The sequence below is a fragment of the Saccostrea cucullata genome, unplaced genomic scaffold, assembly GCF_032062105.1.
Source record: "Saccostrea cucullata isolate Sc308-1 unplaced genomic scaffold, CSIRO_AGI_Scuc_v1 ctg2105, whole genome shotgun sequence".
NCBI lineage: Eukaryota > Metazoa > Mollusca > Bivalvia > Ostreida > Ostreidae > Saccostrea > Saccostrea cuccullata.
In genome coordinates this window covers 45,627-60,482 of record NW_026936857.1, presented here as the reverse complement: position 1 = coordinate 60,482, position 14,856 = coordinate 45,627, and the positions used below count along the sequence as shown (strand labels likewise).

The 14,856-nt window shown below is 33.4% G+C and overlaps 2 protein-coding genes across 2 annotated transcripts; both read right to left on the bottom strand.

The window, feature by feature from the left end:
* Positions 1-424: 424 nt before the first annotated feature.
* LOC134246764 (proton-coupled folate transporter-like) lies at positions 425-1,066 on the bottom strand. Its single transcript, XM_062729126.1, has one exon. It carries the CDS (start codon positions 1,064-1,066, stop codon positions 425-427), a length of 642 nt encoding a protein of 213 aa, XP_062585110.1.
* Positions 1,067-6,510: 5,444 nt separating this feature from the next.
* On the bottom strand, positions 6,511-9,664 carry LOC134246762 (proton-coupled folate transporter-like). The gene is made up of 4 exons (XM_062729124.1): positions 8,326-9,664; positions 8,156-8,239; positions 7,869-8,025; positions 6,511-6,945 (listed from the first exon to the last, which is right to left on the bottom strand). Exons 1-4 carry the CDS (start codon positions 9,494-9,496, stop codon positions 6,867-6,869), a joined length of 1,491 nt encoding a protein of 496 aa, XP_062585108.1. The 5' UTR covers positions 9,497-9,664; the 3' UTR covers positions 6,511-6,866.
* Positions 9,665-14,856: the final 5,192 nt, after the last annotated feature.

The window sequence follows — 14,856 nt, the reverse complement described above, 5'->3', positions numbered from 1 at the left end:
AATACTCTCATCTGAGATACATCTATGCAACAGTTTTATAACAATTAAAATCCCAGCCTCGGAAAAGATGGTTTTCGATGTTTCAAATAAACTGACTGTTTTGGGGTTGAAGCAAAATGGAGAATCCCTGACATATAATGATTCTACAGCAAATGCACCGTGTTTTTCCAACATTATGAATATAAAAGAAGAGATAGCAGTAAGATATTTCCGCCTTGTCAACTCTGGATAATTCTGGTCCTCTTTGAAATATAGTTTCAAAATCTCTTTAAAGTTTCCAAGGCAACCGAAGTTTTTTTTCTTTCTTTGCGATTTGAGCAATGTTTCAGGAATAAAGCACGTGATGATGAATGCAAAGGCCGACAATCCACAGGAGATTGCCATAGAGTGTTCGTATCCCCAATTCGCAACCACATAGGCAGAACTAAATGTTCCCAAAGAAAATCCAACACTGTACATACAATGTAAAACTGAACACAGTGATTAAATAGGATCTGGACTTTCCTGCTTTGGTTAGGTCAGAAACAACCGTCATAGCAATGGCAAGCTGAGCAAACCAGCTTCCACTGAAACCTTCTACCAATGCAAATGGAATAAAAAGATAAATATCCCAGTGAAAAAAGATAGCAAGGGTCATTCGAAGTTGCTTAACACAAATACCAAGCGATCCAGCGAAAAGAAATGGCCTTCTTCCAATGGAATCGCTCAGTGGTGAAAACAACATATTGGACAGAATAAGCGGGACTCCCTGGGCTATTGATATGTACACATCCCATTCTAACACTAACTTCTGAACAGTTTTCCTTTCCTGGTACCTTTGTGACGAGGTATTAGTTTCACAGATTGAATCATCACTGATATTGAAAAGGCTTCTATTAGGGAATTTTAGTTCCCAGAATCGGTCGCGTCCGTACTCGTTAGCCGTGTCTAGGCCCAATACATAGGAGAAAAACAGACAAAAGTCAGCAGCACACAAGAAACTAAATACTCGTAAATAGCCATCTCTGGTGTCGGACTCAGTTGTCATCTTGTAAAATAAGTCTCTTGCTCTTATATGGAACGCCATCACTGCCTTATAGCATACAACTATGCATTTATTATGTCAATTTATCATTACGTGATGTGAACATATCTTTACGTTATATCCATTTTTTATGAGATGATGTAAATATATCTTAATATCATGTCAATGCTGCATTACATGAAGTAAATACATCCTTTCATTATGTCAGCACTTCATAACTTGAAGTAAAAATTTCATTATGTGAAGTGATAATGTGTTTACATTGTGTTAAAACTTTATTGCATGATATGAATTTTTCTTTACATCATTTCATTTCTTTAATATGTGAGGTAAAAATTGCATTACGTCAAGTAAATTGTGTTTTATAATTAAACTTATCATTACATGAAGTCAAAAGCCCATTCCTTTTTGAGAGTGTATATGTCTATTATATCAAAGCATTATTACGTGATATGGAGTTATCTTTATTTTACGGCGAGGGCATCATGATGTGAGGTGAACACATCGTACCTTTATGTCAGTGCTTTATTACGTGGTGTAAAAAGTGTATAACATAATGTGAACATATCTTTATATTACATCAATACTTTATTACATTATTAACGCCATTCCGTGATGTGGATATATAATTACATTATGTCAACTCTTTCTTATGTGATTTAAAAATATCTTTATATTGTGTTAACTCTTTATCATGTTGATTCCAAAAGTTCATTACTTGATGTTAAAAAACATTTACATTATCTCAAAGCTGTATGTCTAGTATATAATGAATGTTGACGACCGTGTCTTAATGACTGGTAAGGGGGGGGGGGGTCCTGATTGATTAGGACAAATTACAGGCACATAATATCAACCCCCCTCTTTTCCCAGACATAACTTTACTAAAGAAAATGTAATGTTCACTGAAACTGTACAGCCCCCCACCCCACTTCTTGTTGAAGTATAGATAGTCCACTAAGGGTAATGTAATATATCTGGGGAAAAATGGGACTGATCGAAGTTGGACCCCTCTCCCCGAAATAGGATTTTCGGGCTTGGACTTTTTTTTCTTGGCTTGTCAAGTTTTTTACGGGTAAATGATTTTTTTCTGGCTGACCTCCTCTTTCAAAAAAAGATGCTACGTCACTGGAGTTAATTTTTTTTAATCATTCCAGGGCCAGAATTCTATTACAAAAATCTACCAGTCGCTCATCTAAATCAATTGAATATGCCTTAGTAAGCAAGCATGTGCACATATCAGTGGCAGATATGGGAATCTTTAACAAGGAAGGGGGGCGGTATATGATTGGAGACCAAGGGCGGAAAGCGGAGAAGCTCTCAGGCTTTATAGTTTTATAGAAAAAAGTTTTCAACTTAATTCAGCTAAGCTTATTGTGAAACTAATGCAATGTCCTTCAAAGTTTAAGACTTTTATTTAAAAAAAAAATCAAAATAAAAAGAAAAAAAATGATTGCTGCACGATTCATAATATTTGATTTATTTAATTATGAGATTAAAGTAAACACCATTGAATTTCGACGTGACTTTAATTCACAGTCGCAGTGTTAAGGCTTTGCACGTTTCAAGATTGTCAATCATTTGTCGCTTAAAGCAGTGGCGTAGCATCGTTTTTGAAAGTGGGGGGGCCAGCCAGAGAAAAAAACTTTTTTACTTACCTGAAAAAAGTTGACAAGCAAAAAAAAAAAAAAAAAAAAAAAAAAGGGAAAAATGGGAAAAGTTTCCCAAAGTCGATAATCCTATTTCGTAGCGGGGGGGGGGGGTAAACTTTTTCTCAGTGTCAACTACATTTAGTACCAATTCTAATACTACATTTTCGGTACATCACAAGGGGGGGGGGCAACCAGGCTTTCAATTAACATTTCCTATAGTATAAGTATGGTTGGGAAAAAAAAGTGGGGGGGCCAGGCCCCCCCCCCCCTGACCCCCCCCCCCCCCCCCCACCGGTTGCTACGCCCCTGTAAAGTTTTCATTTAAAGATGTCATTCCCAAATCGCTGAGAATCTCTTCTACGACAGTTTTCTCTCCCGCCATTTTTAGTGCTTGCGGAACGCGGAAAATACGTTATCCTCATATAAAGCCGAGGATACCCGTGTTCGCATAACGTAATAGTGACTCGACATAACGTAGAAGAGTGCGCACAGTATGGCATGAGCTTTTCACATCAGTTAATAAAAACTAAGATCTCATGAAAAGAAAACATAACGAAATGCAAGTTGACGAAATATAATTGTAGTATGTGTAAATGTCAAACAGAGTTGACATAATGTAAAGTAAAGTTAACACAATGCAATAGTAGTGTGGGTTAATGTCATAAAGAGTTGGCATAATGTAATGGAAGGTTGACACAATGCAATAGTAATGGGGTTAATGTCATAAAGAGTTGGCATAATGTAATGGAAGGTTGACACAATCCAATAGTAGTGTGGGTTAATGTCATAAAGAGTTGACATAATATAATGGAAGGTTGACATAATGCAATAGTAGTGTGGGTTAATGTCATAAAGAGTTGACATAATATAATGGAAGGTTGACATAATGCAGTAGTATTGTGGGTTAATGTCATAAAGAGTTGACATAATATAATGGAAGGTTCACATAATGCAATAGTAGTGTGGGTTAATGTCATAAAGAGTTGACATAATGTAATGGAAGGTTGACACAATGCAATAGCAGTGTTCTGCTATAAGGCAGTGACGGCGTTCCATACTCTTAGTCATCTTCACAGTGTCAAGGGTTTGAGACTTCGGAGATGGTGAGGATTACTGACTTACTGTATTTGTAAAAATATACCGAGTGGATATCATCTCTAGGTGCTTTATCAAGGTACCTGTTTATCAAACCAGGACGATGGTCAAAACAACCTATCCTTGATCCATTTGGACAAACGATATCGAGAATAAATAACGTATGTCTGAATAATTGTTTGTTTATCTTTATGTGAAACGAAAAAAAAACCTGCTTCACAGAAGAAAACACTGTGCAAGTTAAGTACAATATTTATATAATATCTGTACTCTTTAAAATTAAAATATGTGGTTATTTGTACTATTTATTGAAAGTAAAATCAATTGATCCTTCAATATAAACTTGAAGTAAAATTTACAAAATTAAACTTTTTTGATAGCTTACATTGGTGTTTGTATCATTATTTTTTTTTATAAAGGTAATGAGAAGCTCAGTACATGTATATGTAAGAAATGGGAGTTGTTGTCATCAGATGGATAGAGCATAAATCACATTTAATGCAGGCATTTGTTTAATTTTTACTGTTTGCGTATTGCAGTATTGGATGTTTTAAATCCATTTCTATGGTCGACAGGAATACAGTCTCGATTATAGTCTTCAGTTTGCAAGTTTTATGGTTAATTCAATGATCTTGTCAGCAAATACAATCTATCATAAAGTCAAAAGCTGACTAACGGCTTACAAACAAATTGTTAGACCATCATTTAAATAATATTTAAAATGAATCGTATACGGATTTTCCCGTTATTTCTCGATCATGACAATGAACATAAGGCGAGTTTGCTTACTCCTCAATGGCACCTGATCCCACCTCTGATGTTTTAGAGGTCCGCGTTTACTCTGCTCAAGATTTTTGTTGTTTGAATGAACTATTGAGCTTGAATACTGTTCGTAATCTCCATATTTTATGATTATTAACAGACACAAGCAAACAATTTTGGGAAAGTTAAATACTCTATTTTGTTCAATTTTAATATTATTCTTCTCGAAAAGTGTAGCTCGATTTATTTGATGAACCCTATTAAAACTTGCCAAAGTGATGGCCCTCTCTCAAGGAATTCACTGGATACCCTTCTTTGATTTCGAATTCTTTTGCATGACAGATTTGGAGCCATTCTCTGTAATGACTTGAAATCTTATATAGGAGCTTTGGAACGCATAGTCTCAGAATTTTTCCAAACTCTCTATGATAAAAGCCTTTGATACCCTTAACTAAAATCGGACAAAAGTCGTTGGCTATGTGTATCGGACAAAAGTCGTTGGCTATGTGTTGTAGTTACCATGATAACATGTCTTAAAGATTGAAAAATGGCATTTTTTAACATGTTTAGAGCCTCATCGCTAATATTTGCAGCAAAGCACACAATTGGTAATGATTGTTTCCTAAAGTTGAAGACCTTGATGACTGAGATGCATAGCAACAAAAATTTATTTGATATAGGTTTCTAGTGTCAAGTACTAAGAATGGGGGAGTTTCATCAAAATCGGTGACCACGCGTGGCAACGAAGTTTAAGTGTTTACAGAGAATGGCTATTAAATTTTGACAAAAATATTTAGAAATAAGGTCTACATAAATAAGTTTATTCAAAAGTAAAATGACTTTCTTCAGACAAGGAAATGGAAATAAAAAACAAATACATGTACATATAGTATACATAAAGTCACAACTCTTACAATTGCAATGACAGATTTAAATGTTAAAAACAGAGGTAATCAGAGATTACAAATCTCACCTCAGTGGATGGTGTCTTTAGGTAAGACAGAGTCCCACATTAACATTAACTAAAAAATTTAGAAGTTTGTGACAAAACCTTGCTTCGGGTACCACCAAATTTGACCTCTTGAACTTTGAGTATGACCCATTTTTACAAAAACTATTTGTCATTACATCTTTGATTGCAGGGGCATAAAAAATAAAGTTTCACAATTATTTCAGCTGATCATAGTTCACACGAGAATTTAAATTTAAATCAATACTTTTTGAAAATGGTATAAATCATTCGTAGACTTAAAATCCTCAGCACTTTCAATTCTTTGATAAAAATTAAAGATATCCACAACTATGTTGTACTACATATTGCTGACAAGTAATCTCTCTCTTTCAAAAAACATTATTACATAATCATTTATATATATATTGAGTTAAAAAGAAAAAAAAAATTTAGTTCAGCCACCACCTGAAGGGACATGAAATTTAAACATTCAATAAGTTATTTGAAATTATGTCAAGTTTCAACTGTTTGAATATTATAGCATTTCTCTTCTGATAGACATTCATGTAATATGTTCCTTTGTAAAACTGACAATATAAGTGAAATAAAAATGAACATGTACAAGTAAAATTGCTTTGACATACATGAAGAAAGGATAATTATTATCACTGATAATCACAAGTTATATAATCGGTACACATGTAATTAGAAAAATGAGAAGAAAAATATCTGATTGAAAAAAACAAATGTATAGAGTTTCCACGGAATATTTTCAAATGTAAAAATAATAATAAATTCTTTAATTTGAACGTGATAGCACAATTAGTAACCGATTGCTAGATAGTTTACATTGTGGTCCTGTATAAAACATATTTACAGAAAGATAAAAAAAAATGAAAGTAGAAAATAGAACTATTAATTTTTTTAACCTAAAATGGTGAATAATTAGAGATTCATTCAAAATATTAAATAAAATAAAAAAAAAATAAAATTCAATAAAATAAAAAAAATCACAAACATGAGCTCAAAAAGGAATTAATAGTTTTATAATAAAAGTGTCACAATGTAAAATTTTCAAATCTACAGTGGTTGCTTAAAAGAATTTCATTTTCTCAAAAATTGTATCAGTGGTGTCAGTTGCTTTTATTTACAATATGAGAAGTCAACACAACCTGATTAGAATAAAATTCTACATAAAATTCTCAGTTAGAAATAAGCCTGTCTGGTGCTTATCTCAGTCTTAAATTTTACTGAGCAGTTATATTAGAAAGGCAAATGAAATGTAAATTAGGGACGAAGAAGCCAAAACTGCCTCGTAGAAAGATTAATGCACCTTCAGTCAAGATATTCTAGTTATTACCTTTGAAAAATAAACTTGAAATCAGTTTATATTTTTACTTGTTGGAATGGATTCATAGTCATCTTTATCTCTCTGTCCACGGCCACAAATAACCAGAATTCTATAAAATAGAAAATACAATCTTTATATCATTTGTACTTTCAGAAAGCAGTCATTGAATTGAAATTTTAACATGAAGAAAAGACTTTATGTATTCTTATGCTTATAGGCAATCTCACCGCAGCTTGTTTTTGCTAATTTTGTACAAGTCAAATAAAAGACTTTCATAGAGATGAATAATGTCATTTATTAAAATGACGGTATAAATGTGAACAATCTAACAAACAAGACGGGGATCAGATTCACAAGCTTTGATTAGCAGTTACGTAAAATATGATAATGTCTGATCCCCAAAAACTGACTTGAAAAAAGTATCTGTAAGACAAGACAATCAAAACATCATTTGAAAAAGTTAGCAAAAAGATGGCACATCAAAACAAAATAGGCGTACATAAAAATAGTTTAAACAAATCGAGTCAGAACGAATCAAATATATGATTTTACATGACATATTAATACCCATTTTAAGGGGTAGGAATGCAGGGGTGGAGGAGGGTCTTCAAAATAAACGTGCCTGATGTTAGCGTGGTCAGCATGCGGGTTATCACAATACAACTGAATGACTCGCTGAGCTGACCACGTGACCTTACACCTTCTATTACATGTAATCCATCAACCAAGGCGTGGATCTAAGAATTTTCACAATTTACTAAAATCAATCCTCCCGGAAACCTCCAACTAAGTTATCGCATTCAATACATAAATACAATTATTATTATAAAAATTTTTTTTTTCTGGAAAAGTTAAACAAATAGTTAAGAAAACATTGTCATTATTTTATTTTCTTTACATTAATCACTACAGTTAACCTGGAGGGTTATATCTCATAAAGAATGTGATTAAAAGTTACAAAATATGCCACTACAATTTTCTCAAACTTTATAATCAGTTGAAAATGTTGTTAAAGAACATAATTTTACTCACAGCAGTAGAATGAATGCTAGGGACATGAATCCAGCTAGGACCAGAAAGGCCATCCCTCGATTATAGTAAACTGTTGCAGAATATATAGCTGTCCCAAGTACAGAGCCAAACAGGTTACATATGTTCTCTATAATAGCTATACTTCCAAAGAGTGTACCTACAACCAGAAAAATAAATTACATACAAAGTCGCTGTAACAGAGTTCATAAAATACATGTACAACACTGGTTATTGGATATTTCTTTTTCAAGGAAATAACCTTTTGTGGTCTCATAGTTCAATATTACCTTGTTTGTTTACAGGTGTCATCTTTGACATCACCGCCCTGATCATTGGAATGGAGCACATGCCAACAGCACCAACTGCAGCAGCTATAAAGGAAATTATATCCAATATAATGTTGTAACAGTGGAAACATTACTATTCATTAAAAAAAGAAATGCAGACAAAGTCTTACCTATGTAAAGGTATTTCTCAGATGGGGCCAATCCAAATAAGATGTAATAAGCTACACAGGAAATGCTGCCAATGAATGCAATAATTTCATCTCTTAAACATTGCTGCATCAGTTTTATTCCAACTAAAACAATGACTTCAGACAATACTGCTTTCAAAGTTTCAAACAGACTTAGTTTGATTGGATTGAAACAAAATGGTGAATCGATCAGATAAAGTAGCTCAAAAGAAGCACCCAGCCTTGCAAACATGATGAAAGCAAATGCAGAAAGACCCACTATGTATTTCCATCTTTTAGAATCCTTGAACGATTCGTCCTCCTTTATGTAAAATTGGACAATCTCTTTTAAGCTGGTAATGAAGTGAAAATGTACTGTTGAGCGCCGACTAGGAGGTAGGGATTCTGGCATGAAACATATACCAATAACCGATAGGAAACATATACCGCACGACAATGCCATGGCATAAGTGTAGCCTAAAGCTACGATTGCATAGCCAGGTATGAAGTTACCAACGGAGTGACCCACTCCGAATACAAAGCTTATAGCAGCAATGAGAAAGGATCTAAACTGGCCTGTTGATATATCAGACATAATGGAAAAAGCGATGGCCAAGATGACCACCCAACTACCAGTACAGCCCTCAATAAAGGTAAAAGGTACAAACAGATAAATATTCCAATCAAATGCAATAGCTAGGGTCATCAGTAACTGTTTGATACAAACACCCGCGCCACCTATAAAAAGGAAAATCTTACGGCCCACAGAATCACTTAGAGGAGAGAATACAATTGATGCAAATATTAAAGGAATTCCTTGAGCTAGATTAATGTACACACTCCATTCTGAGACCACTCTCTGCACCTCTTGCTCGTTTCTGTAACTCTCAGAACTAGTATTGGTATTGCATCGAGATTTATCTGTTGTATCTAAATGAGTGTTGTTTGGAAACAGAGATTCACGAAATTTGCCATGCCCATATTGAATTGATATGAAATTTCCCATTATGTACGCAAGGAAGAAGAAGAACTCAACAACACAGAGAGGTGAAAACTTCCGGAGGTACCCCTCCTCTGTCTCCTGTCTCCGAGGTTCCATTCCGACAAATATCTCCAGATCAACAACAAAATAACTGTCAATTTCACATCTTAACAATGCAACACACTCGTACATAAACTGTTTCTTGAGTGACTATCCGTTCAACTGGATGACATTCTATCGTCAGCGTATGTTAAAATTCAGAACAAACAATTTATTCCGGGAAACCCTACCGTCTGTTCGAGGGAAGTCATTAAATTTTTTGTACAGTTATCCATTAGAATTTCATTGATTTTCCTGTTCTGTACCACGTTTGAACCGACGGTCACTTCAAATCATAAGAAGATTTGAATCTATTGGTGAGAGATCCAATCCCCATATTTCACTACAACAGAGAAGAACTGGAAGTTTACATGTAATAGCATCAAAGAGATTTTCTAAAAGCTAACATGGGATATCAAATCTAATAATTCTTTTCATTTTAAAACATGCTTTTCTATAGCCTTTTCAATAAGCACAGCTGTTGCTACATTAAACTTCGAATGACATTTCATCATAATACCTGAAATAGCAGTACTTACTATTTTGATACAGTTTGTATTGCATTACCATTAAAACTAAATCTATTTCCCTAGTTAAGGCTGGGGTTTTATTGTTAGAAAACTACAATAGAGAAACTTCAATTTTATACCATACATAGGCGTTGGAACCGAGGGGGGGGGGGGCTAGAGGGGCTTTTTCCCCATTTTTTTTTTGCAAAGATAGAAATAATATAAGCTTTAAACAACATTTGGGCGTAGGTTTCGTATGTGTTTAGTCCCCCCCCCCTCCCCCATTTTCAACAGACATATTGCAGCATAGTAAGTGGCGGTTCGTGAACTGGTAGTATTTGTCAAAAATTGGTATTGAAAGAAGTTTGAACATAACACCACCCTGTCAATTGTTTTCTCTGTCAATTATCCCCCACCCACCCACTCCCCCGCCAATGCCATGTATAACTTACATTGACTTTAGTGCTCATGCAAAGTTTGGGGGATTATTTCTTGGCTGAATAGATCTTCATGTTTCCCGAACATTCATGAAATGAATTGTTTATTATACTGAAATAAGCAAAGACTTTTAAATACTGCTTTTAACATGTTACTGAACCACTGGACACATTACACTCCGATAAAACAATCATCAATTTTGTGATGTGACCTGAAAAAAAATCAACCCTCGAGGGTGGGGGTGGGGAAGGGGTGAGAGGTATGATCGAACTTTTTTCGAATTCAGTACCGGTCAATATTTACAAACACTACCAGTACCTCTTATGCTTCTTTGACTAATAAACGTATTTGTTGAAGAGTGGGGGGGGGGGGACATATAATTTTGGTATCAGAAAATAAACGAGATTTTTTATTATAAAAAGTTAGAATTTCTGATATCAAAAGATCTCATTTTGTGATATCAAAAATTCAGTTACATATGGGGCGCCGTTTTAATATTTTCTAAATATTATTTTGTGATATCAGAAATTCGATTTTTTGATATAAAAATCATTTTTGATTAATAGAGAAAATAGAGAAGATTATTTGATATAAAAAAAATTCAAATTTCTGTTATCAGAAAATCATTTTTTGATATCAAGAATTCGAATTTTTTGATATCAAGAATTCGAATTTTTTATATCAGAAAAAGATTTTCTGATATTAAAAAAATCTATTTTTTGATATCAAAAATATTTGTTGATATCATGAATTCTTATTATTGATATCAAGAATTTTTTTTTTGATATCAGAAAATACCTCAAAAATATCAAAATTGTGCCTCATAGTTGGATTTCTTTTTAATACGACAAAATAATTTTTTGATATCAGGAATTAAACAACACTCGTATATAGTATTTGTGGAAAGGCAAACTAATGTATTGTATACATTTATAAAATGAGAGCTATAAGTTTTGGTTCTAAGATGTATAAATGAAGACAGCTAACTTAAGCAATAAAATATTCACTAATTACCCTATTTTTTGGACTTTCATAGGAACTGAAGGAGGCTACAAGACTTTTTCGGAATATGTACAGTTTTGTCACATCCAAACACTGTAAACTCATTTGTTAATTCGATTTTCTGTATATGTGTTAATGTTTCTAAATTTATCTATGCCTAAAATGCTAAAAGAAAAAAACCCTATTACAATTAAAGACTTAGGCTAGACTGAAACAACTATCAAGTGATAACATTATTACTTATCAGCAGCGGAATCAGCAATGCTGCATTCAGGATGACACGGGAATAAGGGAGCATTCATAAAAGTAAATTCTATATCTATTTCACTCATAGTTTCTGATATCAAAAAATCGATTTTTTGATATCAAAAATTCGAATGCATTTTCTTATACCAGAAAATCATTTTATGATATCAAATCGATTTTTTTTTATATCAGAAAATGATTTTCTGGTACCAAAAGAAATAAAATTCTTGATATCAAGAATTATTTTATGATATGAAGAATTCGAATTAAATCAATTTTTTGATATCAGAAGATGATTTTCTGATATCAAAAATTTATATTCTTGATATCAAGAATTATTTTATGATATGAAGAAACGAATTATTGATATCAAGAATTCTTTTTGTATATCAAAAAATAACTCAAAAATATAGAAATGGCACCTCATAGCAATCAGCATATCTTCTCCCATTTGCTCACTAAACAAGTCTTCTGCCATCATATGGAAGTCAACAAAAAATTGCCACTCGTCTGAAAAGAAAGTTACCAATGACGCTGTTGCCAATTTTCGTGTTCTGTTGCCCACCTGTATTCGATCTTTGCGGTGCTCCAAATCTAATACAGGACAGACGGTTGGTTGGTATGCTATTAGATCTGTTTCGAACTGTCTGAGTAGAAATCCGTCTATATACGGTATTACCCCTTGCTCTCTGAAATTCAGTATCGTCTATTGAGCTTTACAACACTTTGAGAGCAAAATTGTCCAAATAGCGGTTGTTACGGTTAGCCATGCATCTTGGACGTACGGACCTTTTACTTTTTGTAAATAAGGGCCTCGGTCTTTCAACAATCTGTCGGAATTCCCATGGTACCAATTGCGCCCCGTTTTGAGCAGACCAATTTTTTGTATTCATATGAAGTTAATTTATTCAAAACATTCCACATAAAAAAATGCTTGCCGTGGCCTTCAACACATCATTTAGACATATCGACGATGTATAATCAATTAACAATAGTTATTTAAATTCCATGCATATGTCGACTCGATATATCCCATTGAGCTTGAAATATTTACATTTGATAATATCTTTCTTAGGTGAACCTATTGAAGAGAAAATGTGTTCAGTTCTGTGTGAATGTTATTTGGGGTCAGAGGTCATAGCGCGACCGAATCACAGAACGAGGTGATATTTTTTCTACATATTTCTTTCACGATGCAACTTGTTTTCAACTTTTGGAATATATTTCTAAGTTAATAACGGTGATAAAGATAAAATCATAAACAATATGAATATTTTTCAATTACAAGATGTACAATAAATATTCTTTTGGTGTGAATAAAGTTTTGAATACTATAATAATTAACAAAAAACTGCACTTACCTTTTTAACCCGAAATTCCTTTGAAGTTATGTAAACTAAAACAGCCGATACCACCGCTTTTGACTTCAAATATTGTAAGAACTTATGAAATAGTTAGATTAGTTTCAGCAGCGATCATTGTTCTTTCACTGTCTATTATTTCCTGAACTGGACCGTTGAACATGAATGTAAACAATCAAATGTTAGAGCGAGGTAAACTAACTTTGACCAAACAACTTCTATGTCATTGCGCGTCACAACATAGCAAATTAAAATTTTCAAGACAACTTTTGCTCATTACTCGGACGCAAGCTAACGGACACAAATGCCAGTTGGTGGAATGTTTACATAGACTATACAATCTATCATATGGTGTTCTATTTTGGTGATCTTCTCATCCTGAAATTGATTTAGCGAGTGTCAAACTTACCATGTTTTTACCGAATCTCGCTCAAACTTTTGCATAAAAGAGACCTAACTGTGAGAAAAAGACAAAGTTGACAATCAAAGAAAATTAGGCGGTCGTGTTATAAAATTTGATGGCATATATTCGTCGATCAAGTGTTTTATCCAGATTTGTGGGATCGATGAAGGCTCAAGAGATATTAAGTTAAGTGTGCCTCATATTTTCCCGTAAGTCTTATTTCCTTACCATGGGTTTTATCTTCTATAACAACCATAAATATCAGTATTAGGATTGGATGATAAGGATATCCTTTCCCAGAATGAGCATGTTGAACAACACAACTCCTATGACTTGGGAGCGTAGTTTATCCAATTTGGATAAAGTATGGTGACTTTCTTTTTTATCTTAAGTTTTAATCCAAAGTAAACCATAATTTAAAGATTTCATAATCATATTAATAAGATATTCACCTATTTTTCTTATTGTAACTTGGACTTTTATAATACATTGCTTAACGAAGGACACATCTCTTCGATAGCTCACTCTCGATGGACAACAACTATAACAAATATGGCTGTTAATTCATCTCTCTTCTTAAACCTAAATAACCGAAACAGTAAATGATTGAATTTTTTATAAAAAGAATTATCGCATTGATGCACTCTATAAAACATTTTGCTTTACACATACCATACCAGTACTACGTTGGTTTTATGTGGCATTTCAAAGTAAACGACAATCGAAATGCCTGTATCCACTTGAACATTTGAAAAATCTGATCAAGAAGATCAAAGAGAAAAGAAATGGATACGTGGAACAACCGGCAATATTGTACCTGATTTGTTTTAAATAATAAAAACTCATGTAAAGTCTAGATTCGTTTTCTCAAACGTTATGTTACACTGAATGATTTTACATGTAGTTTTATGACCACGTCGTATAACCTTTTATTTAATAGTTATTAGCAGAACTATTTTTGTATTTATATGAAGCAGACTTTGTCCATAAACGTATGCGTAAAAAGAAGAAAACACTTGCTGTGGCTTTAACTCATTTTTTAGATATATCGACGACGTATTGTCAATTAACAATGGAAAATTGCTTTCTTATGGCGATATGATATACCCCGGTGAGCTTGAGATAAAAGATATCACATATTTTGACACATATGTTTTATATTTCGATACTGTATACAGGGAAATTTTCGACCCCGTTTTATTTTCGTCCCTTTCGCCCTACTCTCAATTTGGCGAATTAAAAACTGGGCGAATTGAAACAATTCAGTACAATTTCTTAAACAAAACTATGACTGGGTGAATTTAAAACGGGGTAAAATTGTTTGCAAGCGTGAAAGGGCGAAAATAACACGGGGATAGAATAACCCTGTATACAATAATTTACTTGAAAAAGACGTTAATGGTAAGGGAGCAGTCAAGCTTAAGCTCTATGATAAACGTGATGACTTTAACTTTACAATCTTCAACTTCCCTTTCTAAATATGCAGCAATATAC

Excerpts from the sequence above, each read along its gene's own strand:
- LOC134246764 (XM_062729126.1), bottom strand. The coding sequence starts at position 1,066 with ATGGCGTTCCATATAAGAGCAAGAGACTTATTTTACAAGATGACAACT.
- LOC134246762 (XM_062729124.1), bottom strand. The coding sequence starts at position 9,496 with ATGTACGAGTGTGTTGCATTGTTAAGATGTGAAATTGACAGTTATTTT. Across the intron at positions 8,240-8,325 it reads TGAGAAATACCTTTACATAG|CTGCTGCAGTTGGTGCTGTT; the intron begins GTAAGACTTTGT and ends TTTCCTTTATAG. Across the intron at positions 6,946-7,868 it reads CTAGCATTCATTCTACTGCT|AATTCTGGTTATTTGTGGCC; the intron begins GTGAGTAAAATT and ends TCTATTTTATAG.